This window comes from Epinephelus fuscoguttatus, linkage group LG5 (genome assembly GCF_011397635.1).
Source record: "Epinephelus fuscoguttatus linkage group LG5, E.fuscoguttatus.final_Chr_v1".
Classification (NCBI taxonomy): Eukaryota; Metazoa; Chordata; class Actinopteri; order Perciformes; family Serranidae; genus Epinephelus; species Epinephelus fuscoguttatus.
In genome coordinates this window covers 23,457,081-23,481,840 of record NC_064756.1, presented here as the reverse complement: position 1 = coordinate 23,481,840, position 24,760 = coordinate 23,457,081, and the positions used below count along the sequence as shown (strand labels likewise).

At 41.2% G+C, this 24,760-nt stretch overlaps 2 protein-coding genes across 2 annotated transcripts in view; both read right to left on the bottom strand.

Moving 5' to 3' along the window:
• Positions 1–21,153, bottom strand: part of ppp1r37 (protein phosphatase 1, regulatory subunit 37) — a 57,257-nt gene extending 36,104 nt beyond the window's left edge. Inside the window, exon 1 of the mRNA XM_049575623.1 lies at positions 19,314–21,153. Within this exon, the coding sequence (XP_049431580.1) occupies positions 19,314–20,064 (751 nt within the window). The 5' untranslated portion in view covers positions 20,065–21,153. The remainder of the gene's footprint in view (positions 1–19,313) is intronic.
• Positions 21,154–22,745: 1,592 nt separating this feature from the next.
• LOC125888338 (histone H2A) lies at positions 22,746–23,484 on the bottom strand. Its single transcript, XM_049575625.1, has 2 exons — positions 23,442–23,484; positions 22,746–23,206 (listed from the first exon to the last, which is right to left on the bottom strand). Exon 2 carries the CDS (start codon positions 23,197–23,199, stop codon positions 22,783–22,785), a length of 417 nt encoding a protein of 138 aa, XP_049431582.1. The 5' UTR covers positions 23,200–23,206; positions 23,442–23,484; the 3' UTR covers positions 22,746–22,782.
• Positions 23,485–24,760: the final 1,276 nt, after the last annotated feature.

The window sequence follows — 24,760 nt, the reverse complement described above, 5'->3', positions numbered from 1 at the left end:
ACAGTGCAGGTATGAAATGATTCAGAAAGGTCAGGACATAAAATTATATTAATACAAATAGACTTATTTTAGACTGTGTATACAGACAAATCAACACATTCAGATTTGGGAGTAAATGCTGATACACACAGAAACTGTCCATATGCTTCTAGTGTACTAACACTACTGTACACACATGGCTGTGTGTGAGTCTGACTTTCTGCTGCAGTCAGCATTTTGATTTCTCTTGTCAAGGTGACAATTTGCCCCCTTCCCTATTCAGTCACCTCCATCTCCTCTCCCCTTTGTCTCCGACAGCGTCCTCCATTATTTTAACACAAGTTCATCACCCCCATCTGTAAAAGGTGGTAGCAGAGCAGACTGGACTAACCAGCATTACTGGAATGTACAAATAGTAATAATACAAACTCTGTCATGTGGAAAAAAAAGGTTTAGTTGAAGTGTTGTGCTTTTTTCAACAATTTTTTATCTTTTAATGCCTGAATCGATATAATTGAAATTCAATTGCTTCATTTTAGACAATTTATTGTTGTAATCTAAGAGAAATGTGATGCCAGTACTATTTAAAAAAGCAAACAAAGCCGGTGTGAGAAAGCAGAAAATGGCAGACAGTCTGAGGGCAGACTGCAACATGAATTAAGCAAACGTAAACCCCAGCACCGGGGGTCTGAACCTGGACCGCCCCGACTCCCTGCTGGATCAGCAAACTTTCTTTTCTTTTTTTTTTTTTAAAGATATTTTTTGGGCATTTTTGCCTTTATAGATAGCACAGTTAAGCGTGAAGGGGGGAGAGAGAGGGGCAATGACATGCAGCAAAGGGCCACACTAGACTGGAGTCGAACCCAGGCCGCTGCGGCAATAGCCCTGTACATGGGGTGCCTGCTCTATCCACTAGGCCACCGACACCCCGGATCAGCAAAATTTCTGTTGCTGCCATTACACAGGTTAGACCCTTTGCTGCTGTGGCCGCTAGCCCACTGTGACCCCAGTGCAGGGGTTTGTACAGGCTGAACTTGAGTTATTAAAAGAGGAGAGCACCAACAGTGGATTTTTATAGGCTGAAACAATGATACCTTAGAGCAGGAAAAAGCCAATAGGTGATGAACTGGTCGATATTATTGTTATATTTATATTATATTTAGAAATATGCCTCATGATATAGTCTCTAGATATGTATGGTTCATCTTTTTCCCATGGTCCATCGTAATATTGAATTGCATGGCTTAAAAAACACGATACATATTGAATTAGCAACCAAGTATTATCATAGTATTGAATAAGTGGATAGACATATTGTCCTAGCCCATGTCTTTCTCCACAAATAGTTTCAGCATATAGATTTGGATGGTTGAGTCTGTATGTCTATATGTTTGTACAAGCACAGGTCAGACTGAACAACCTGCTGATGAGACAAAGACGCAGTTCAAAAACCGGCATGAGCAGCCATGCAAGTCTGACCAAATGTGTTATTCACCATCTCAATGAAACGAACAAACCTCAGACCACAGCTGAAAATACTACAAGAAACGATACTGCGGTAAATCTAAGGTAATGGTGGCGTGTGTGTGTGTGTGTAAAACTTAATTAAAGGGAGAGTTAGAGCCACATAAATACAATAAGAACAGCCACAACACATCTTTTGCTTGTTTGAGACCAAACGGCCACTCAAATGGAAACCAGTCGAGTTCTGCAGCAGGAGCTGGTACATACTGAATGAACACACATAAAAACTCACTAAAGCTGGTCAGATGAGGATATGGGTACTGCTCTCTCTCTGTGGGGAGAAAAAACTGAAAAAATGCATACCCACTCTGCATCAGATTTATTAAAGGCACATATTGACGTTTCTCTTTCTCACCTTTCAGACATTGTGAAATTGTGCACACAAGCACAAGCCTAATGTCTCCTCGTATAGTTAGCCATAAATGGTCATGGAATTACCATGAATCAAAGTATAATACATCTGACAACTCCACAAAGCTTTAGACATATTAAAGAACGGAGAAGAAGAAGCGGAATTTCAATGTGAATTGAAGCTGCTTGGTGGGTGTGCTGTTTTTTTTAAGTTCTACATCTTGTTTTACTTTGTATCCATGGTGTAAAGTCGTCCTTTAATTACAAAAAAAAATGTTAATGAATTGCTGTGGTGGTTTTGAGATAATACTCTACAACATTCATACCAGCTGCCAGGGTTTTGTTGGAAGCTAATGCAGTTACTATGTCCGAAAAATCAGTTGTAATTAAGTGCCGCTCAATTAATCCGAATTTGTGCTTTATCTACAAGAAGTATGCAGCCATAGAGCTGCGTATTTAACCTATATGTCTCTGTTCTGCCAGTAAGTGAGTGTGCAGTCTTGTAAATTTGTACAGCACAGTGTGTGCATTCCAGTGAACACTGTGTCCTTGGAAAAGTGTTATTGTGCAGAGTCGCTGTGAAGCAAGTGTGTGTGTAAACACTTCCTGAGGGAAGGGCGGGGGGCAGAGGTGGGGAGCGCTGCATGCTTACTACACAGTATTTTAACACATTGCTCATTAATTAGAGAGGGAGAAGAGGAGGTAAGAGAGACGGAGGCTAAATAAAAATAGGACATGGTCTATATGGTCTAATCTATCACTACTGTGCTCAGACGCAAAAAAAAGCAGTGTAAGGAGGCTTAGACTGAAACCTCAGCAAAAAAATATACTATAAGCACACGAGTGGGAAAAAAGGAAACCAGTAACAGAGAGCAACTCAGGAGTCAAATGCTTGGTGGTAAATAGAAGATGTGGGCTTCAGCCCTGCAGGATCATTAAGAGCTGAGCTACAGCTGTTGCCTGCATTTCAGCTTGCTTTGTCTTTGTTTTATTGCACTCCCTCCAGTGCTGCTGGTACATGTATGGAGGAGGGAGTGGCGATGAGGAGGTACGCAGAGCGAGGAGAAAGGGAGGGGAAACGACTGCTCCAAACAACATCTTCGAAAACCGGATTAAGAGGAAGTAGAGGTGAAGTCTGATCACAGCGATTGTACAAAGAATCACCAAATCCACCTCTTCCCATGAGAGAAAAGACATTTAACTACCAAAATAAACCACTGGTCACTGAATATATCACAGCAAATTAGTTTAGGAGCTGACTTCAGCTGCAAATCCTCTCACTTTCATAAATCCAATTTGCCCCGACCATCCCTTCAATAGACAACCCTGCTCTTCATGTGGCACCGAGGGAAGAGAGCATAAAGGGAAGGGCAGTTGCTTTATAAACACCTTCCGCTGAGATTAGAGGCATGATGAGGATACAGACAAATGAGTGAAGGGAACTTATCCATCTCTGCTCTGACTCGGTGAATCTGCTTAATGCCACAAACAAGCAGCACACTCCTTTTCCTCTTGTTATTGTTGTTGGCTGACGTCCACAATGCAACGACACACACACTAAATCACTTGCTGCTTCCATCACTGAGCTAGTGAGCAAAATGAAAAAAGAAGCACTGCTACAACAGCATCTAGCTTGCTGAGTCAGATCAACATTGGTAAATTAAGCACTGTGGACTTTATGGTTAAGAATGATGATGAGTTTTTGACCTTGACCTTGCTGGTGCAGATTTAGCCTTTAGTGGAGCAGACAATTTAAATGGTGGAATCAACAGCAAGCTGGAGTTTAGTCACTCAAACACACTGTCAGAAAAATAATAATAATACTATACTAAAATTGCCTGCTAACTAGTGATTTAAACAATCAATGACAAAGGAAAGCAACAAATTCTCACATTTAAGAAACTGTTTGCTTGTAAAATGAATGACTGAAACAATTTATCGATTATTAGAATAGTTAACGATTAATTTTATTACCAACGACTAATGAATTAATCAACAAACCGCTTCAGCTCTAGTCCTCACATACGTTTCATGATATAGATGGGGTTAAAGGTCGTCAAAAGCAAATCAATGCAATCAATGCTGCTGGTTCTTCATAACAGGGGATCTGGAAATCAATTTGGTATAATCTAGTTTGTTGTGTAATGCCCCTCTGAACGTATACTGCATTATGAATATACTGAATGTAGGAAACCAGATTTATCCTTCCGAAGTTCCTCCGTAAACTGTGTCTGTTTCAGCTCTACCCTAACAAATGAAGGCTCTGTTGCATCTGTGCTCCAGTACACAGCCAGTCAGAGTGGTATCTTGGGGCGAAGAAAAACTGCAGGCAACAAGGGAGGTATACCTGCCATAAATTATAAATCAATTACTTAGGCTGAACAACCGGCAGAGCTGCAACAAGTACAGACACATACGGCGAGAGGAGAGAGCTGTACTTACTGTACAGTTGTTTTTACAGTTAGGCATTGAATGAAGGCAGATATTCAGTCACCTGAAACCGGCTACTTCACTTCCACACCTTAATTACACTAAAGCTATAAAGCACAAGGTAAGGTCAAGGTTTCCAGTGAAAAATGAACATGTCATTTTACTTCAGCTATGGCAGGCATCAGTAACTTCAAACAACATACCTGAGGTTTGAGTTGATCTCTGTATGAAAATTTACACTACAATATTTAACTTAAACTACAGTAGTATCACTGTATTCATTAATTTCACCACTAAACTGCTCCATGTTTGAGCTGAGCAACAAAATTTTTGGTCAAAACACACCTTAACTTGTAAACAGGGTGCAAAATTAACTTTTTTTGTCCACAGGCCAAATGGCTAGTGAATACTTAAATTTAAACAGCCACTCAATAGATTACCTTTTTTTGACTGGTGAGTGAAGCAAATCTACCTGCCACTTTTATATTTTAGAAGAATAGAGAATAAAAGAATAGTAGATGGTGCTAATTTTGTACTCTGCTTCTAAAGACCCTGTTAAAATTCGGTCAATGTTCGGCCGTCAGTGATTGTCTGTAGCCCTAGTCTTTGTGGCATGTCCCACACTGTTGGCCCTAGTCAGCCCTTGTTGTTTTTTTTCCAGTCAGTTACGCATGTTGAACCGGCACTGGAGATGGCCAAGCCTGTTGTCAAATGTAATTACTCTGATTGGCAATTCAGCTTGGCACACGAGAAGAGAAACAGAAGTGAGAAAAGCAAACAAAGGGCTAAAGTCAAGCGGGAGTGAGATCAAAACAAACTTGGTACATTTGGGAAGATTATTTTCTTTATATGAAACGTTTAGTGATGGTTTGTGTTGCTGTTCACTTTTCATCGTATGGTAAATATGCTTTGTTCTTTCTACACTGGATTGTGCTGTCAATATGCTAACCTCCTAACCAGCATCAAGATGGTCTTCTGCTTTACCTTTTTGAATGACTAATACAGACTACTGCAGTCTGTCTTCATGGAGAGTTATTTCCTCTCATGCAGGTGCAGAACGTACATGCTGGTTGGTCATGAGATGTAGTCTTTGAAGTGTGTTCATGTGCAATGCTTTGGCCAAAACACAGGCAGGGTGATGCGACGCAACAGTTGGCTTTTGTCACCGCTAGTTCTTTGATTTCGGTTTGGTTTGTCTGGGCCTTAACAGAGATGGGTTGCCATCACAATTCTGTGATTTTTCTTTGTTTACAAAAGGATGTGGATTTGTCTAATGAAAACATAACTACTTGATGAATGTAAAACAGAACGGAGGTAATGAGCTGTGAACTAATTTAATAAGTTGCTCATTTTAAATTACTTTCAATAATGCTACCAATGCTTCATGTCAACTCACTCAAGTGAAACAAACACCCTTTACACCTTGCATTAAAATGCATTTTTTGGGAGATCAGATTGTAATTGGGGTAAAGGGGTAAATGCATCGAAAATGCAGTTGGGATGTATTGTGATCCAATTGGCCAAACAACCTCCAGTGGTGGTCAGGGATGCACTGTGACCACATTGAACTCAACTGCAATTTCAAGCCACATACAACAATTATGTGGGCTGGAACACATCATCACGTGCAACTGTTAAAACCAGTGAGGTAGTAGTTTGTTTGCGAACTAAGCTACCGGCGGGAGAGATTACGGATATTCAAAACACTGCTGGATGGAGACAAGATGAGACCAAGTGTCCGCTTTCAATTTGGTCTGATGTAGGTATATGACTAAAGCTTGGCAACTCATATTGCAATCAAGCTATTTATGAGGCAACTAAGCAAATGGCAGAGAACAGCTACAACTGGTCCTGGGCAGGGCAATCAGAACTCAATCAGATCCCCAATATGGACACTGGACACACATATTAATACCAGGTGTAATTGTCATCAGGTTAAATCATAACGAGATACAATCTGGATACAACACACATTTTACCGGGGGTCATAGTGTCATTTCTATTTATTTTTTAATTTATGCTGCCCAACAAGTCTCTAGCCATGTAAGTATGGAACAACTCATCTAAAAAGATGCACCATCATTAAATGTAACAGCTAAAAATATAAGACTTCTCCTTTGTAGGTGCACAGCATCATAACACTATTGCAGTCAAAGCCTCTACTGCCGCCCACAGAAGGTCAGAACAGATCAACCCACAGAGTGCCCAGAGTGGGAGCGTGGGCTTCAGCACCAGACTCAGTTTGTGATAGTCTTACTGGGACAGATGAGTGAACTGGTGTATGAATGCTCCCTAAACTGTCACCATCACTATAAAAGGCTGGATATGAGATATGACTCATAACCTTTTATTTCTTGCTCCATTGTAAATATTTATACTTTTTCAGAGAGGCTTTCTTTGAAGGAAGAGCAAGAAGCTGCTCATTATAAAATAAACCGATATAAACAGATCACTGAAAACTGTGTGTATAATCGCTTATTAAAAAAGAAAAAAGGGTTTGGGGTTGGACTAAAAAGAGTGTGAAGAGTTTCTGGAAACACAAATTTACACCTGGGCAGTTTCTACAAAAAGCAGCATGACTATCAGATTGCTAGTTCTGGAAAGTTACAAAGAAAGTGAGTAACACAGACACCTCCCCTTCTCCGAACTTTTGAAAGGAGCCTTCCACTGCTTTTAGCTTTTAGAAAAACACCAAAGAACACAGAGCATGTAAGGGCCCCAACTATTTTCTTATGAAGTTCTTTGAAAGTATTTGATGTTGCAGCCAAACCTTTAGGGCCTGTAAAAACATGTGATTAGTGTCTTCTAAGGTGCTGAACAAGAGCTAGCAAAAGAGCTAGCACCTATCCTACCCAGAAGCTGCTGTAATATGAAGACACTGAATAGGGATGGGATGATTTTTATCAAGGATCGAAATAAAAAACACTCAGCAGCCCTTGACGAGATTGGGCTCTACATTAACCTTAAGCAAAACAAGTAAACTGTTTGGGCTAGTGGAATCCCTCATGCATTTGTCCAACTGAGCCAGCAAAAAATAAATGTTATCTGAAAACAAACTGGGTACTGTATCGCTGAAGTGGAGCTTTTCCAACTAGGCTCTGCACTCTGCGTATGTCTGTCTCACCACCAAGTGTTGAACAGGACCAATGAGAAAAATCTGACATAGTGGCCACTATAAAAGCTAAATCTGGGGTCACCGATGGCATATCATGATTGACGTTTAATATCTCTGGAGCGTGCAAGAGACTTCCTTTCATTTGCCCAGGCGCTAACGATAGCCAGCGATTTTTCCAACGAGGGCTCCAGTGCAATCCCATCCCTTTCAGAGGATTCGTAATTCTGCCTTGAACTGTGGTGTCTTTAGAGACTTAAAATAACCCCACAATGATAAATCTGACACTGAATGACTTCTGCGATAATTTATCCATTTTCCTGTGTTGAAAACAGTTATTGTTGCTGTTGGCCGTCCCCACTAGCCGTCCGCGATGAGTCTGTGGACCAATCAGAGGCTGTGTGGCAGATGCGCAATGGAAAAACAAGTGACCATCTCAGACAAAAGAAAATAAAAAAGCTTAATGTTGAGCTCTGAAGAGACTGCTGGGAAACCAACAGTGAAAAAGACTTGTTTTTCACTTAAAAGGATGTTCACTGAAAAAGATGCATGTCCTCTCTGTGATGCAATATACATATTTGTTAAGGCTAAATGATTCCAGTATGTTTTAGCACCATTTTAAGGGGTGTAATAGTATTTTAATGATTACTGGAATAATATTATGAACTGCTATTACTCTGGCCAGGATAATTGTGACATGAAATTTTCATATTGTTCCATGCCTCATGCTAGACAACCATCATCTACACATAAAATCATCCAATGCCAGAGCTTGCGCCACATTTGAACAAAAATATTTATCATTTTCAGAGGTGATGTTTACTGCAATCACGGATAACTAGTTGTTGAGAAGGCATTCCAGTGAAGTCTGACCCAATTTACACACATGTCACAGTCTGTTTATCCTTCTCAGCCTAACCATCTTTACGCCTTCATTACTCTTATACTTGTCTAGTTGACAAGAAACAAAGAGCAGACACAAAGTCTACAGGTGATGCGCTTTCTCCCCTCACTCAAATAACATAAAGGAAACAAGCAAAGACAAGTGTTTGTATGTCTGCAGAGGAAGACTATTTGCAGAGACAGACAGACAGACTTGGCACAAAGAGAGAGTTCCATTGAAAATGTACGACTTGCATAATGTCTTGATTTTCTTCTGTTTACACTCGACTGCACAGTCTGGTTTCGCTGGTTAAGAATGATACAACATACTCTGATTGCAGAGAGCTGAAGGAAAACTCTGGCAGGGACTGAGAATGTGGTGAAGACTGTACCAGCCTCAGCCAAGCTACTGCGGATAAACACCTGACCTGCTGTCTGCACACATCTGGAGCCACATGGACAGCAGGGGTTCCAGCACATAATAACGCCAAGTTTCGTAACAACAAACTAAGAGAGAGGACTGTGGTCGGGAAAGGTAGTCAGCCTGTTGACTGACCTAGTTTATACTTGGACAATTGTTATGTAGCAGCTAATACTACCCGACGACAACTGACAACCAATCCTGTAGGAGGATTAGCACACTGAGAGGAGGGTAAGCTAAATGATTTAAGTCAAGATGAATGAAAAATGCCCTTTTAACTCTTTTAGTTCACATCCCCAGCATATTGTGCACCTATTTAACAATATATGACAAACATTTAATCAAAATCCATGTTATTTCCTGTCAAACAAAATATGACGTCAACAATCACATCAAATTCCTCCAAACATAATATCCCGCCTGCCTATCCTTTTTGCACTCAGATATACGTCACGATACTGTAGCTAGATACTCTCGAAATGCTGTTTCAGCCTGACTTTAAATCTTAGACAGTGTGAGGTCTCTGACATGACATTTATCTGTAATGAAAGGTTAAGACAGGGAAACCAGTGTTGACAGGTTCATGCTTCAAGAGGAAATTATTCCCAGCTAGTTGTTCAAAAAAGGTGCTATAATCGAGAAGATTGGACACAGAGCACTCAGCCACACATGGGGGCCAGGTGTTCAATAATCCACTGTGCTTCAGCTCAAGTGTTTTTCAACATACTTGGCACTGGATGTGATTTGTTGTCCTGTTGACTGAATCCATTCCAGTCTGAGGGTAGGCTGCACAGCCAGTCGGTTCGGTATGGTGCCGCTTGCATACTGTTTTTGTCAGAGGAAAATCTTGCATATTTAAAATGTCATGCTTATTTATTAGTTTGACATTCAAAATCAGCTCAGTTCATCTTCCAGAGGGTTTCAAAAAGGTTTCATAAGCATAAAGGGTCATCAACACCAAGAATGATAACTATATTGATAACTATAAATATATCTATTTTTTTTGGAGTCCACACCAAAACTATAGTGACAGCCACAGTGGTGAACAATTTTGTTGGGATCACTTTCAGAGCGAATTGATGAACAATAAAAACTGAAAACTAGGGATGGGTAACAAAACCCAGTATTAAACGAGCCCTGGGGCTAGATTATTAAAAGCTGTGCTGCTGATAAACTCAAACGTTACCAGTTTTTTTATCTCTGCTTTTTAACATTTTGGTGTAATTTATTATCATGCTGCATCCTCTGCTCTGCTCTGTGTCAGGGCTGACCTCCACACATAAACAAACACAGAGTGAAGTCAGCGAACAGCAGAGCAGAGAGGCCATAGTGGAGCCGAACTGAAGATAACTCAGAGATTGCTCACGTTCAAGTAACTATATTATTTACTCTAAGAACGATATAATCTTAGTGAGTAAAAGCCCATACTTTATCAATACACCTGCTCAACAAGTATAAACATAGAAAGTGATATTTCTATCTGCTCTGTCCACAGTCTCCCATCAGCTGCATTTAACATTATGTTTTACACAAGCACAGCTCCCTACCTAACAACAAGCTGTATGTCATCTTACTGTTTAGCTTAGTTTGACTCCTGTCTTAAAATTTACCTGCGGTACATGCAGGTAGTGAATCACATGAGCAGCAGAGAGAGAAGCACAGAGTACAGAGGAATGATGATGACTGATTTCTGTGTTCATCATTCTTTCTATCTTCTAACTATTTTAGAAATATGATTATTGTTTTAACACTTAGATTTGTTTCCAGTGAGATATAATTACATTTATATGGCGACTCTGCTGTTGTAAATGTTACTGTTGCTGCTCTAGAAACAACATTAAGTTATATTTAGAATATTCTGTTCTAATCCTGCTCTGACTTTATTCATTTTTAAAATTGTATAATCTTTGAAAAGCCATTATACAGCCGTGAATGAGTCTCGATAAAAAACATACTGATAAAGAGTACCTATAATAGTAGTATCGATAAAATCCTGACAATACCCATCCCGGCTGACACAATCAATCAAAATCCATCTGAATTTACAGGGCGTCACGTTCAACATGGCACACAACATTGTGGAGAGACTCATCATTGAGGTTCAGTAAAACAGCGCAGCCCTGGGGCGTCGGTGGCGTAGTGGATAGTGCCAGCGCCCCATGTACAGAGGCATTGCCTCGCTGCAACGGTCGCAGGCTCGAGTCTGGCCTGCGACCCTTTGCTGCGTATCAGTCCCCCCCCCCCGGCTGTACTTGGTGGTGTTGCTGACCTGTTTTGCATCATACTGACAGGTGTTTGTGTTATTTCACCTACTGTCAATGACATGAATTAGAAGGACAAAAAAATAAATTAATAAATTAAATTATAAAAAACAAATAGAAACACCTGTTAGTAGATCAAAATACAATTCAACAGCATTGGAAACAACTCAGTACAGGTGTTCACAGGATGGAGGACAAAGAAGACGACATTCAGATGTTTTCCTGTTTAAAACACACAACTGCATTTTGAAAAATGAAATTTTGAGGTGGCTGGGTTCCAACAAGACAACAATATATGAAATAAGGTGCCAAACTTTCAGAGATAGATGTGAGTATGTTGTGGGTGGAACAACAAAGTGTTGCCAGCCTCTACTTAACATGCAAGTGCCAGTGTTCAAAATAGCCCCCCTCTCCCAGTCTCCAGCCCTGTTCCCTGCCATTTCACACTACTGTGCTGTGGATGGTGACAGCAGCGTCATTCACACATGACAGTTGGCTGCTTGGCTGGTCAGAGGTGGGGCAGAAAGGCAGGGATTGTGCCGCTGCTGCTGCTTTGTGTCTCTACCACTCTGGATGACAAGATGGCAGCAGTGGGTAAACACAAAGAGAGAAAAGTTTAATTTTTAGAAGGTAGCTGCCTTCTGCTTTAAACAGATGAGCCCAAAGTTTTAAACAACCAACTAAACCCATTTACGTAACCTAGATCACACTGTGTCTATCAACACAGGCCTACATAAGGACAGTAGGTCAAAAGTAAACCGAGTACATGCAATGGCTTCTAATGATGTGGCTGAACAAACATCAAGACTTTGCAGCAGCGTAATTATGCAAAAAGTCTGGAATTGATCCCAAGTAGCAGCGTGAAAATCAATAATTAACACAAAGCACAAAGACTGAGGCAAAATCTGAAAAGAAAATTACAACACCTGCAACCACCAGGCTTCAAACACATCCCACACAATACCAGTCCTCAAATTTCACATCACTGCACCCGTACAAGATAGACCTCCAGTACTTCAGGTGTGTTTGCACAATACCGCAAACACAGCAACTGCAGCTGCACAGTAAATGTCAGTGTTGACTTCATGCCTTTAGCGATGTACAACATAACTGTGCATCAACAGTACAACAACCAATACACCAAAGCAAATTCTGTGTATGTGAAAACTTGGCAGTAAACCAGCTTCTGATTCTGAACACCAGCTTCTGTCTTCGTATGATGAGCTACGATGATGGTTGCAAGAACAAAAAACAGAGCAGCCATTTTAAGCTATCTCCCACATGAAATCAGGCCTGCGTCTGGGAAAGAAAGCTGCCAGACCAGATGGAGAGTGACAGTGAGAGTGAGTTGTATACTTTATTTTTAAATGTGGGGACATTTTATGCAAATGTCTAGGTAATACTTGTCACGTCCAGCCTCCTCAGGAGTGAAAGAAAGGGAGCAAGGAATTCCCTGTTTGACAAGGGCAGAAAAGACCTACGCAGACATTGGGACAGGAAGTGAAATCATCACTAGCCAGAAGCTGATACATTTTGCTGAGACTGGTATGCTCTGTCTGTTCTACTATTTACAATCAATCCCCAGACGCACACCTCTTTCTCAAATTTACAAGACTAAGGTGCATGTGTAGCATAGACAGGCAGACATGCATAATATATGAGTGTACAAACGAGAGCTATCCCACAGGGCTGATATTATCAGCAGCAGGTATTGTGGTATCACAGACGTATCGGCATCAGTGTGTATTGTTGGTAAGTAGAAAAAAAAAACCATCCCAACAAAGAAATACTATTTAAAACTGTGTCATCAATACATAGTTTATCTAGCAGACTCAAATGTTTACAATACTTAGCAACACCTGAGTAGCTGTTTGACAGCTGAGCAGATCCTGGTGCCCAGTATGCTGATAGTTAGGGTTGTACCAGTCTCGTTTAATTTGGTTAGAATACCAAGTTCTGATTCAGTATCTATACTGTCACAGACACTACAGCTGCATTAATAGCCTGGCATCTAAACGTTGCATAAGTTTTCATTTACTTCTAAAACTAAACCACAGTCAGCTATGAAAATATAAAAATAACACTGTGATGGCGGATTTTTTGCCTTGTTAACGTCTCTTGTCGTCCTCCATAGTTTTCTATTTTTATTCACTTGGGATGTCAATGACACCTGCACGACAGCTGGTATCAGATGACATTTGACAGTGTTAGCCCAGCTGATTTTAAGTCTGGGTAAAACAAAAATGAATATGCGTTTCAAGTTTGTCACACCACAAAAAAATGTGTCACTAAACATCCAGGCAAATTTAAATGATTCAAAAAACGCCAATTAGGTTTGAAAATCGTGAGAAAATGAGCAGCATTCTTTGTTCTGAGACGCTGGGGGCCTGTCTGCCGAAGGCGCTGAGCCGAAGAACGAGCCGCTGCGAAGCGACATACTCTTTGGCAGCTATTTCAGCAGCACACACAGTCTGTGGTAGCACACCTCACGCCCCAAGCCAAAGAATGAGTGCTGACAGACTGTCATTCAGCAGCTAACATTAGCACAAAGCAAACTCCCACAGCAGTGAGCATTAACCACCAGCAGACTGGGTAGTTGATTCGGGATGTGAAACTGAACAGTATGTTAGTGACGACTGTTTTGCTTGTGTTAATATGACTGTGGCCTTCAAGATGAGTTGTTTATTCATGTATTTATCAGGCTGAAAGAGCTAAGAGAGCTTGCTAAACGTCGAGAAACTCGCTGGTCATACATGGGGTGAACACTGATGCTATGCGATGTAACTTCAGTAGTAACGGGGCTTTAATAAAATAGGGGAGGGGTTATGTTAAAGACAGCTCCAGTATATCAACAAGCCATGATTTCAATGGCGAGAAACCGCGTCTAACTTCACAATTTACTACTACACAGTTTACAGTCTTTGCACGTGTGTTCAACAAGTATTTTCCAACATGTGTAATGTGTTTAGAAAGAAATCACTGACTTCGCTTTACCCGGACTTTAACACTCAAATATTTACAGCCACGTTGTCCCGTTAGGATGAAAAGGTGCGTCAGAGGATATACAACACTCTTAATACTTATCAATGACTTTGAAAAAGTGTATTATTAAGCCTATTTCACTATTGGACTTGGCCCATAAAATCCAATACTAGCCTGCCTCTGGCATGAACAGAACTAACTTCTAGGCTTTTAAAGCCTTTGTCCATCCTGTGCACTGAAAGCTCTGCTTATCAGAATGTAACTTGGTCCACAGCCACAATACATAACATTTCATGGGTCACAGAGCCTCTAATAACCTGGTGCCAAGTGGGCCTTGGGTCTGATGACATGAAACGGAGCTGCACGTAGGCCAAAGAGTCTCTTGCAGGGTAAACAATCATTAATGTGAAGGATTGTCTCCATTGCAAGTAGGAGGCTTTAACTTATTTGTACACAAAGCTGTATTATAATTGGGTTATTGTACTCTATCATGCTCTATGGCTGCTGTGAAAATCTATCTTGCACCAGAACTTAAAAAATCTCTTTGCATTGAACAGTGTTTGCAGTGACTGATAATTCTGATAAAATAAATGCTTCCAGTAGGATCCAGTGCTTTTGTAATGACATGCTTTGCTGATATAAGCCCAAGCTGCACCTACACTGAATTGGTCAGCCAGGGAGGAGGAGAAACAAAATGAACAGGGAGAGTAACATAGCATGTTGGGAAGTTCAGGAATCTCAGGATATGATGTAGTATTTGCCCAGGCCTGGAGGGAAAGAACAGGCGTCCCTCAAGTCTCGACAAGGAGAGGGGAAGGAAAGAAAAATGAGCTCTAGGAGAGATATTATCGAACCCAGAACAAAATGACATTGACATACTTATCATACTCCTGCTGACAAAATTAAACTCTGGAGTACAATATTACAAAGATTTCCCCCAGAAGCACCACTGGTCTTTTTAGTGTAAATTCTAGCCTCACACATTGTAAGCTCGGCTGATGCCACAAAACTGTACGTCAGTTCTGGAAAAATGAGAGTGCCAAGGAAGAAATGGAAATATAACACCCCATCTGGGTACTATTGTTCCCCCGACTCTGTTCCCTCCTGAACCCCAGGTGTTTATTTTGAATGGCAGCTCTCTAACTCTTGCTCAGAGGCTCATTTCGTGACAGCTATTAAACCAGATATATGCTGCTTTGCAAACATTTAATACCCATCTAACAAATTCTCCCCTCTGCTCTTACAGCGGTAACTCATACAATGCATGGATGAAGCTCAAGGCTCTGTGAGCTCAGGCACACTTCACTGTTGTGTTTATGACAGATGACATAAGACAGAGACCCAGAGAACCTGACACTGGATCCGCAGATAAAGGGTCTGGATGGATCATGGAGCTATTGTGGCACAGCGCTCCCAACAAAGCACGAAGGGCTTTGGAGTGGAGGATCAGATATATTTCATTTCCTGGACTCAGAAACACACAGACACATATTCAGATGGCCTGTCCCATGTGCGTGCATGTCCTCAAGATAGATGGCAGGAGCAAGACAAAGGAAAAGATATCTAGGTGAATGTAGAAGGTTTGGGAAGTTCACTAGTGACATACTAGGAGAGCAATTTAGCAAACTTAGAGAGCATGGGTAAAGAAACAGTTTCTAAATTTAACATACATGTGATGTGTATCTCAGATGCAAAGGAGCTATTAATTTAAACCTTACATTGTTTAAGTATTTTAAGTGGTTGGCTACATGTTTTCCCACCTACCTTGTATGTGCTATTAGCGTTTAAATGACACAGCAGCCCATTTGAACGGCCTTTGCCTGAAATAGTTTGATAAAAAGCAGATTTTAAGTATTCAGGTAGCAGACTGGCCACCAGGGATGTTTAGCTTTTTCAGTGATGTGATCACATTGTTTCTACTGTTCAACTCACCACTGTTGGGACTAACAATGACTTAGTAGCCACCAAAACTTTCTATGCTTGTAAAATCCTGGTATGATAAACTGTTGTGCAGTGCTTTGGTATCAGATAAAATTTTAAAAGCATTAATCTGCTACTTTCCTTCTGGCTCAGATTTCATATCTCACCAGTGCCTAATCTCCACACCCCCATCAACTCAGTCCTTTGCATTGTTAAACCGCAGGGCTTTTTTCTGTCTAAATGCCCTGTAGAGGGGATCCTGTTGGTGGTGGATGTGTGCCCTCTATGACATTTTCAGTCGATACAGCAGCTACAGTGCTAGTTGTGAGGAGTAGTTCATGATGCTATGTCAATCAAACATATATGCTGATTTTGAAGTTATTTTTGTGTGTCAACTTTTGTAGCTTTGCCAATCTCCTCCCTGCCTCTTGCCATATGTCCTGGCTCTCGCACAGGAAAATGACGTCTCTTAATTCCACCTAAAAAGCTGGCTTGGTTATTTTCCCAACTCAAGTAACTGCTGTCAATGAACACGCCCAAAGACCTATATGAACTGCTGAAAATTCAGTGTTAGTGCTGAAAGCGATTTAACTCAGTTCACTGACGAATGACAACGAGGACAGTGGGTGTGTGTGAAATGTTTCAAAACAGAGAGATGATAAACAAAATGACAAAATGGAAATATTTTAAATCAACTAATTCTACAAAATTTTGAGAGCAGGAGTTTTTGGGATTCAAATTATTGCACTTGTCTGATCCACTGGACTAAAAATTGTTCTAATAAATGTACCACAGAGATATAGTTTTGCCTACATCAACAACAGAGCACTCTGTATCATGTGATTAACTCTAGGCCATCAACTGTCTGTCTGCCTCTTTATCAACGCCACAATCAGTTAGACCTTTGTACTTAAATAAACTACATGATAAATGTACTGTGATAAATAATCTGAGCCACGGATCATTGCAGTCATCTAGATACTTGACTGTTTGCAGCGCCAAGTGTTTCACAAGGTCCCTGAAATCCTGGCTAACTGGGTTGGACTTTGCCCCCATGGAGTTTGGCTGTAGATATTTCATGTCCAATTTAATATCAGACTGGCTGCCTGGCATGTGCACTGTGAAATGATACAGAGACATTTGTAAAAAAGCAACAGGGTTATGTGACAAGCAGTGAGGGTCCTGGATGCTTCAAACATGTAAATTATTTTGAGTGGGTAGAGGATGAATTACAGTAACATGCAGCAAAATGTGTGAGTGTAAATGGGGGAGACACAAGTGTCTCTCTGAGTGGTTGCATGACCACTTGCAGGGGTGCTAACAGAAGAGTTTATATTCAGCTGAACACGACGCAGCGTTGTTCATGCATATTAACCTTGATGCTTTTTTGCTTGTTTCTACTCCCCCTCCCCCATCTGGACCTCTCGCATCACTGACCCTTGCCTTGGCCTGGCAACATTTTTTGTTTTCTACATCACGAAAAGAACAGGACTCTCACTGGCTTGCTCTTAGGTCGCAATGACAGCACATATAAACAAACAAAAATTTGGCATCTTCTCAGACTGCCATCAACTGTGTGACTACGTTGACTGTCGTCACCGCACTGTGAGAAAACACCAACTGTCACACTGTGACTGCAGGTCCGTTTATTAAATGATGCCCATTGTCCACAGCGGATGCAGGAGCGTATGAGTCATGATCAGATCATGCATGATGTACAAGTTACTCCAAAACATGAAACTACTGTATACTACAGCTCTGCATGAGAGGAATTAGAAGAAAAATAGGAATACAAATAGAATAAAAAATATTAACAAGACCTAATGACACCAAATAATCAATATTATTGGACACAAATCCGGACTGGGGAAAACAAGCAAACAAAACCTGAGAAAAAATTAAATTACAATTGCTTTTCTTTTTTAGAAAAACACAAATGTGAACTGAACAAACAGCTAATATCTTAACATTATGCTTGATTATATTCAATGCATGCACACTAATCAATATATATCCAACATATGCTTTATCTACTATGTTATTTGGTGTGGATTGGCAGGAAATGCTTTTGGTTTTGCACAAACACTGCATTCCTGCACACTGGTTTAGAGTAATGTAATGAATACTGCCTTCTACTGTGTATTATTTCCATTCTTCTCTGTATCCTGCACCTACCAATTTTCTGTGTGCTACTGTAGTGCAAAATTTACCTCTTGGATATTTTAACCTTTAATCTTAAAGCTGGAGAAAAGAACTTTTGTTTCCCCTCTCTGGCAGTGAGAGTAGTTACGCAAACACTGTCAAAGCATGATGACGTATGCCCTCAGGTGAGCTTGCTGCATCTTCCCCGTCCCCAGGAGCGCTCTCCTTAAGTATTTTCTGGACTTAAATCCTTTGAACACCAAGTTTCTGTTAAATCTGCAGTATCTACTCTTGAGACGTGTCTTGAAGGATTTTCTGCTATACTCCTAGCTGATAAATCGCTGCTATGGTCTCTCCCCACTTCCTGCCCTCTTTAGCTCTGGCCAGTTGATGTAAAATGTATTACTTCCGGTGTGCCTGTGCGGGAAAGTTTCCACAGGCATCACAACTCCAGTATATTACAGTAAAATAGAGAGAGCTTTTGCTGGCGGTGAATGGTTTAATCACCACTGTGTGAACTTGTCTGACAAGGACTTGAATGTAACAGACGTTCATTTATATGCAAATGTATTAATTATAAAATGCAGAGTATGATAAGGAATATGGTGAAAAAAGATGAAAACAGTAAGTTGTCATTTTGTCACATTTAAAAGATTGGGTTCCTTAAATCAACACAGTAAAGGCAGTGCCATATCCTGCATGAGCTTCCTTTTGACGTTTTCACTGAACAAACAGGAACCTACAGCAGTAAAATGGCACACCTCAAGGAGTGGTGGGATCCACTCACAATATGGCACACAGTGCAGGCCTGGGCCTATATTTAGATATATACGTGTACTTTGGCTGTTGGGGAAAAAGCCAGACGAAGCTTTTATGTTATTTATTTGACTACTTAAAGTAAGACATGAACTTTTGTTTGAAAAAGAGCGGCAGAGGCACAGCTGCTGTCTGAGGACTAAATACTGCCGTGTGAATGTGCAAGAGATGATGAGGTCAAACAAAAGAACATTCCTGGAAAAAAAAAAAAAAAAATTACAGAACATCGACACACCTCTACTGCATCAGTGTCAATTTACAACCATCAATCACTACTATGGGCCATGACAGGGCACATTTAAACCCAATCTGAACACAGCGAACAGCTTGTTAGATTTGGAACTTGAGAAAAATGATGTTAAAACTTTTGCAAATTAATCCTGGCAAACCCTGATGAACTGACATGTTCATACAGGCACAACAGACAAGTACAATAAATAGAAAGTCATTCACACATGCAGAAACACATACACACACACAGTGGGCATGTTACCATGTCTCCAGGGGTCCTTTGGCTCCACTGCTCCAGAGATAATATCCTCATCTGAGGGAAATGTCACCCTTTTGCCACTTGGTTTGTGTTTATCGTCCTCCTCCACTGAAGGGTACAGTCCAGCCTGGTTCGTAGCAGAAGCTTCTGTGATGCCTGTCTGGCTTTCATCTGACGGTCTCTCTGCCATGCTGCCAGCTGGGACATCCTGAGACGTGGACTCTGAGTCCAAAGTATTGTCTGAGAGTGATCTGACATTAGTCGATTCAGCCTCCAGCACTCCACTCTCGTCAAGACTCAGATCCACACCCATGTCCATGTCCCCACCATCGTCCCCTTCTCCCACAACAAATGTTGCAGGTTCAGGGTCCTTATCCTCCTTCATTTTCTCCACCCCAGTATTGTCCTTGTGCTGCTCATCATTAGAAAGTATCAAGTCTGTGGGATTCACAACAGCAGGGGTGTCTTGACCACTGCTCTTTCTATTTCCATTGACCTCATCAATTTCCAGTGTGTCTTGTGCCAGGTGGTTGTCCTCCTCGGCTATCTGAAGGTTGTCAGTGAGCTGAGGCATCAGGTGCGTTTCAGAGGCCTCTGTGGGAACAATGTTTTGTTTCTCTGTGGTGCTGTCCGTCATCAGTTCAGAGATCCGGGGCGTGACCCCTTCTGTGTTGTTGGTAGTGTTGTGATCATCATCTACGTTACTTTTTGTCTTGACATTGCACAAATCTAAACGCTGCTCTTCGATATTCATGTTTTCATTTCCAGTGGAACTCAGTCTTCAACTGTGCCAGACAGCCTAGATAATATTGGGTTAAACAGTAACTAGGAACCAACTGACATGGATAAGCCTGTCTCTGTCCTTTGTCTGATAACAATAAATGTGCACCTATCTTAGTCCCTAACTGATCAAATTATATTCAAGTGCAGTCAGAAATATACCTTTATCTAACTAGTTTGTTGTAACTGGGGCGATTTGTAGTTTTCACAAACCTCAAATCACAGGTGACTTTGGTGCATCCTTAAAATTATCTATTTAAAGTGCAGTTTCACACAAATATCAATACAAGTAATATGTGAAGTACATACTGTTTCAGCTATTATTTATCTGCCAAACCAGGCAACTTTGCTCAACTATCACGCGGGCAGGCAACCACCACCAAATAATTTCTGCCAACCGTGTCCTGTAGCTCCGAGAGTGAACCGACGAAATGCTCACCAGTCGTCAGCACATTGCCAGCACTATTTAAGAGGACCAGGGCAGTCAATTGAAACGAACAAGCCACTCAGGGTGCCTCCATTACGCTAGCAAAGTGAGCTTACTGCCCGACAGCAAACCGATTCATTTGCATGAATTTAAGCGAGCTAATGTTAGCTAGCTTGCTAAAGTTGTTGCCCAACAATGACGTCCAGGCCCGTCAACGGTCGCATGCCCGCTTCTTTAAGTGAGCCCGACTGTTTCTCCCCGACAAAGTCCATTCTCCTGTGTCAAGAGAAATATTTTTCCGGCTGTGGCTCTTGTCTCACCCTCTGTTGTGCTGCAACTCGGCTCACATCACAAACGACAGGCGGCAGCCAGAAAAAAAACAGGCGTCACACTCCGAGCAATGAGCATGTCTCGGTGGCTAACGTTAACGCTCCCGAACCGTGCCGAAGCTACAACCTGCCGGTGCTGTTAACGCTAACTGTTATGAGATTATAACAAAATGTCCCCACCGCACAGCTCTCGCAATTGTCTCTCTATCCGGGAGAAGTACGTTGAACCTGTTTTTGTCCCAGCGTTACCATTCCCTAGCTTGTTGAAGTCCAACAACTGTTTGTTGTTCACACGTCTGACGTCAGCACGTCGTGACCCACCGGGGTGCGTTCAACACACGCACTGTTACAGAGGGTTGCAAGAAAACATACACAGAGGCAATATTTTAAAGATTTAAAGGAATATTTAGGTTATAGCTCACAGGAAGGCTTATTTTAATTTTATATTACTGTACAAATCCCACATACGTGAACAGGAAATGTTTCAATTTTGCCCACATTTCAAAGTTTGTTTTTCTGTTTATATTATCTAACTACAAGGAAAGCAGTGACCAGAAAGAGGTCAACAATGTCATGAGAAACCCACTGCCAAACAAAGTTTAAGCAGTAGGTCTGTATTTTATTATATTTAACTGTCTGCTTGTTGTTCAAGTTGTGATGTGTGACTGCTGCACATCAGTTTTGTTGAGAAAATCTTTTGTCAAGTGAATTTGAAAGTGCTTGCTTTAGTGGAGAAACAGGGCTCCAAATGTGCACATCAGATAGTCCCCAAACCTTCCAAGCTGTTATATCTTTAGCAAGCACCATGCATGTTTGTCTGGCTGGATTGGGGTTTAAACGCTCAAGTTCTTAGGTGGGAGATTGCTTTAAAAAATAATTTTGCACTACTAGACACTTTCAAGAACTCTTTTAGAGGCCAATTAAGACCTAACAGATTTTTAAACTACATTATTTAAGCTAAAGTTTGCTTATCTGCAAAGCTATAGAGCAAAATAAGCTTGAACTAGAGAGTTTCACAATACAGGGCTTCTACCTGTTGGGATGCTGCATGCAATTAAGTCTGAAAATCAGGATGTAAAAGACTACATGTTTGACTCAACTGGAGAATTTGTAGCACATGCATAGCTAAAAAGTTATCTGGTTTAATTAAAATCATCTTAATTCAAACATGGCAAACCTTTTCATTTTAGATACAAGAAGTGTCCCAACTGCATTTTTATGGCAACAATTTGAACTTGATTTCAAACTAAATGCCAGCTTTCCCCAGTGAGAACTTTAAAGCCATAAAACCAAATTATGGATCATCATAATTTATAGATTATGAATTAAAATCAACTCCCTTCTTTTACCATGTCCTTTTAAGTCACATATGTTGGCTTGAACACATCTTCCAGTTTAAGGAGGAATCTTTACTGCCAACAGAAGGGGGTGACATGGGCTACAAGATTTTGAGCACAAATCTGAAGTGACCATGAAGTACAGCATCAATAAACTGCTGTGACCAGTTGCCCTTCCTGAACATGTGGAATGAAGATATCGATTGTGGGGAGCTAAAGCCTGAAATTTAGGACAGAGTTGACAACATTAAGGTCACTGAAGCAAAACCAGTGTTTCTGTGTAAAGAAACTCATCCAAGTAGTTATGTCACTTAGATTCCTCAAAAAGCATGAGACTTCCTTGGCTACAGGAAACGGGAAATGAAGCATATTTCCTCAACATTCAGAAATTTGCCCAGCTCATTTCAGCTGCCATCAAGACACATGTGGCTCTTGTAGAGCATTTTACCCAGAGTGACTACTGCTTCCACGGCCTAACTGAACAAGTGTAAAAAGACAAGTAAAAAGACAAGCATACTTTAAAAAACACTTTAATAATAAAACATTTGTAAAAAAAAAAAAAAAAAAAACCCAAAACAAAACAACTTGTACATCCACAGTTAAAACTCCTGAGACTGAACATCTTTAGCTGTACTGTCATCCCTGGGCGCCTTGGTCTTCTTGGGAAGAAGGGTTGCCTGGATATTTGGGATGACACCACCCTCTGAGATCGTGACCCCTGCCAGCAGTTTGTTGAGCTCATCATCATTTTTCACTGCCAACAAAATATGGCGAGGAGCAATGCGCTGCTTCTTGTTGTCACGACAGGCATTTCCAGCCAACTCCAGGATTTCTGCACAGAGGTACTCCAGGACGGCTGCGAAGTACACCGCAGCGCCATTGCCAACTCGCTCAGCATAATTGCCTTTCCTCAGCAGTCTGTGGATGCGGCCCACGGGGAAGGTGATCCCTGCTCTGGAAGACCGGGACAGTGAAGACTTTGGTTTGGGTGCAGCTTTCTTCCCACGGCCAGACATCTTTAGTCTGAGTTGAGAGAAAGGTAACTTCAAATCAATTTACCTCCAACTAGAGAAGAGCAAGTAATTAAAAGAGCAGCTGTGTTTGGACTAAAGGCCTACTGAGGTCATAAGGCTAAATGGCTTTCAGAGCAGCCTCCACGAACATGTTTTAACTTTAGAGTCAGCACCATCTTATAATGCACAATATAGCAAAAGATAAACTAATTCTAGAATCACATCAAACTTGAGTGAACACTGACCAGTATCCTGCACTTCCTTCAAGTTGAGACAGCCGCTTCAAACTGAGAGACTGAACGCTGCCTCTATATGAGTGACGCAGTAATTGTTGATTGCAGACACCTGGCTCCTCTGCTACATGGAGCTGATCAGCTTTATCTGACAGCCTTATAGACTGTTTGAAATCTCACACATAGCATTGAATAACACTGCAAACTGAGACTTCTCTTAGTTGATGCAAAAGAGTAAATCGTGTTTTTCTGCAAAAACACACAGTTCCCAAGGAGAAGTCCAAACACCAAACACCTGTGTGAACCAGATTGCCTGAAAGACGTAACTGCACAAGCAACACTTGTAGCTCTATGGTAATTATACTGTGAGTGGCAGCAGGATCACCCGGATATGCTGATGATATGTGTGTTTAAATTAGCAGAGAAACCTATTCAAAAGTACAGCATGTAACTCTGCAGAGAGATAGTTAATTGTTGAGTCTCATACCCAGGAGTCAAACACCAATGGATTCAGTTGGCAGTCAGACCGAACCACCAACCCAAAGCGACAGTATTGGATGACCTTAGTTGAAGAAAGACTATTATTTGAACTCATTAAACATTCATTCATTCATTTTCTGTAACAGCTTATCCTGTTAGGGGTCACAGGGGGGCTGGAGCCTATCCCAGCTGACACTGGGCAAGAGGCAGGATACACCCTGGATAGGTTGCCAGGCTCACAGGGCTGACACATAGAGACAGACAACCTGCATGCCTTTGGACTGTGGGGGGGAAGCTGGAGTACCTGGAAAAGGCCCAAGCTGGTACGGGGAGAAGAGGGGCTCCCCTAACCTGGGTTCAAACCATGAACCCTCTTACTGTGAAGTGACAATGCTAACCACTCGAACACCATGTCGCTTATTTGTTTATTTCTGAACTCAGAATTCAAAGTAAGTTTCAATCATAGATAGATTACTGAATGGGCCTACTGGACCCAGGCCTAGGGGCCCAAAGTATATGGGGCTCCTTGGCCTTCACCTGCGAAATGATAACAAATTAACTGGTACTGACCAGGAAGAGACCCAAAATGATCACTGAAAGATGCAAAGGAACTGCAAAGAGACACAGAATAACTAAAAAGGGGCAAAGGACCAAAATTACACACACTATGAGTACAAAGAGACAAAAAAAAGACACAAAATAACTTCAAAGAGGAGTAAAATGACTATAAAGAGACACACATCAACTGCAAGGAGACACAAAACATCAAAAAGACACAAAATGACTATAAAGAGATGCAAAACAACAACAACAACAACAACAAAAAAGAGGCCAAACCACTATAGAGTCTG